Raw genomic sequence first — 2,515 nt, 5'->3', positions numbered from 1 at the left:
AAGCCGCTGATCTGGCAGTGGGCATAACCCAGATTCCAGCCATTGTGGAATATGGAGGTGAGGACCAGAGGGTACGGGTAGATGGCCACCACAAGGTCTGCCACTGCCAGGCTCACCACAAAGATGTTCCCTACAGACAAGGAGAGACAAGGGAAAACACATGAGTCACTGACAATAATCACCTTTATTTGGCCAAGTGTGTTACACACAAGGAATTTGTTTCTGGTACAGAACCAAGGCAGCCATCTGCGGCGCCAACTCACACCAATGGCTCTAACCATCGGGGGCAACTTGGGGGTTCAGTGGCTTGCCCAAGGACACTTCAACATGTGGACTGCAGGCACCGTGATTCGAACTTCGAACCCTCTGGTTGGGAGACAACTGCTCTACCCGCTGAACCACAGCCGCCCCACGATGGAAGCAGAACAAACTGGCCACCTGTGCCAAGGCAGCTCACTGTCTCCCTAATGCCATTCCATCTAAAAGCTATATTTCCATTATAGTTTGACCCTCATAATATAACTCCTTGACTATGAAAACTTGCCCCTAGCATTTGGAATGGCATTGATATCATTATTATTAGTTTGAAAAATGTCTGCTTTGAAAAAGGTCTGTTATTTAAGCCAGAGAGTCCTAATTTGAGCAATACACTGGGTTATAACAATCCTTTGGATACCTCGGTTTGTTTTTGCTGCTACTTCAACAGGAAAGTGGCCTCGAAACTGAATGCATCTGCAAATTTAGTATTGCTTGTGTGCACAGTGCAACTTGTGTGAATGCATGAGCACTTTTGGTATCCTCCCCTGATGACTTGCCATGTGTGAACTTCCAACTTGCATTCAGCTGTCACCTTTTGGTGGTGGAGAATAATGAAGGGCAGTGATGATTTGCTTGTATAGCAGCGAGCACCATGAGGCCTCCTGACATGCATGGATTCAGTTTTGCCTACATGACAACACCTTGTCACAGATGATAAGATGCATTTACTGCATGTCAATTGGGAACTAAGCACATCCTATACAGTATATCTCTACAGTCACTGCAGTGCAAGAGTAAATTCTATCCCTGCACTGAAATTTGGTCCCTAGGTATCAGACACACGGCCCCTTAACTCACAGGGAGATCAGTCAGACTCACCAAAGCATTAGATGCACACCACTGACCAGCATGTTATTGTCCATACCAACCATTCCACTTCACATGTGGCTGTTAATTAGAGTTTGTCCTTTCTGTCATTGATCTGCCTTCTATAGGAAATGAGCTGCACCTGGTATTATCACAAGATCCCATGACTGCTACAGAGCTTTACTGCATTTATGTGTGTGTGTGTGTGTCTGTGTGTGTGTGTGCTCTTGTAAGGACCTTGAGCGTGAGAATACTTTGGAAAGTAAGAAATTGTTCCTAAAATGTCCCATGGGCTGTCAGTTGAAAATACACAGTTAAGCGTTCCAAAGAATGGGTGAGCATTCTTACAGAATCTGAAGTTAAATTATGTTTACACATTATTTGGCCCCAAAGAGGCCATTATATACACCATTACCTGGGACACTAGTCTCTAACCCTAACCTATCATAGCCCATCGTCACTTTGACCTTAATACAAAGATTCCCTGAATCCTGTCCTAACCCAAGCAAATATCTTCAGATATTTAGTAGTTTGACACATAATATCCACATTGTATTTGTTCAAGTTATACAGTGGCTGGCCCAGTTGACCTGACAGGCAATCACATCTGAGAGCCAGGCCTGCTCACCTGTCCAGTCACCATCACTGTTCTACCAAACTTAGCAATCAGAAGAAAAGTGCACCAGTAACAACCCCACCGAATCAATACTGCAAAATTAATCATGTGTGGGTGTATTTGTCAGGTTTGCCCGGCTGCACCTACTTTCTCACTCCCCTCGCTCCGTTTTCACTCCCTTACCCTGATTACGTTATCCCGTTTGTTCCCCGTCGTTCTTATAGATCTGTGTTAGTTGGTTTTTTGTCTCCCTCTTTCCAGTTGTTTAGATTCATTCCCCCTTCGCCTCAGTTGCTCCTTCGGACCACGGACCTCCTCCGCTCTGCTTCACCACCACCCTGCAGGTCGATGCACAGTCTACTACTTACCGTATGTACTATTTCTGTTCATCTTCAGTAACATCCTACTCGACCAGTCCAGGAGTGAGTCCCAGTGTCCACAGCCCGGTCCTCTTCTCATCATCTCCACCATTGACTGTGTTCTCCTCCAAAGCTCGACACCCGGTCTCACTGTTACTCTACTGTTTATTTCTTGTCACTTATTTAACACTGTAAATAAACTAGCACTGCCTGCATTGAAGTCAGCCACCTGGGTCCGTCCCTTTTTGCGACTCGCTCACTTCTGTGTTCGAGCCGCCCTAACAGTATTGTAGGAGGCCCATATCACATTACTAAAAATTATTTGACAATTATCATTTGTTAATATATAAAAAAAAATGTGCAACTTTAAGGTTAGCATAAGGGAATGCAGAGTATTGTGCAGTGAATCATGTGG

At 44.9% G+C, this 2,515-nt stretch overlaps 1 protein-coding gene across 1 annotated transcript in view; it reads right to left on the bottom strand.

The window, feature by feature from the left end:
• Window positions 1–182, bottom strand: part of mtnr1aa (melatonin receptor 1A a) — a gene marked incomplete at its 5' end in the record, with an annotated part of 7,991 nt that extends 7,809 nt beyond the window's left edge. The window contains one exon of the mRNA XM_020614285.1: window positions 5–182. Within this exon, the coding sequence (XP_020469941.1) occupies window positions 5–182 (178 nt within the window). The remainder of the gene's footprint in view (window positions 1–4) is intronic.
• Window positions 183–2,515: the final 2,333 nt, after the last annotated feature.

The sequence above is a fragment of the Monopterus albus genome, unplaced genomic scaffold (genome assembly GCF_001952655.1).
Source record: "Monopterus albus unplaced genomic scaffold, M_albus_1.0 scaffold144.1, whole genome shotgun sequence".
NCBI classification, from domain to species: Eukaryota; Metazoa; Chordata; class Actinopteri; order Synbranchiformes; family Synbranchidae; genus Monopterus; species Monopterus albus.
The sequence above is the reverse complement of the archived record's forward strand: the minus strand, read 5'-3'. Positions and strand labels throughout refer to the sequence as shown.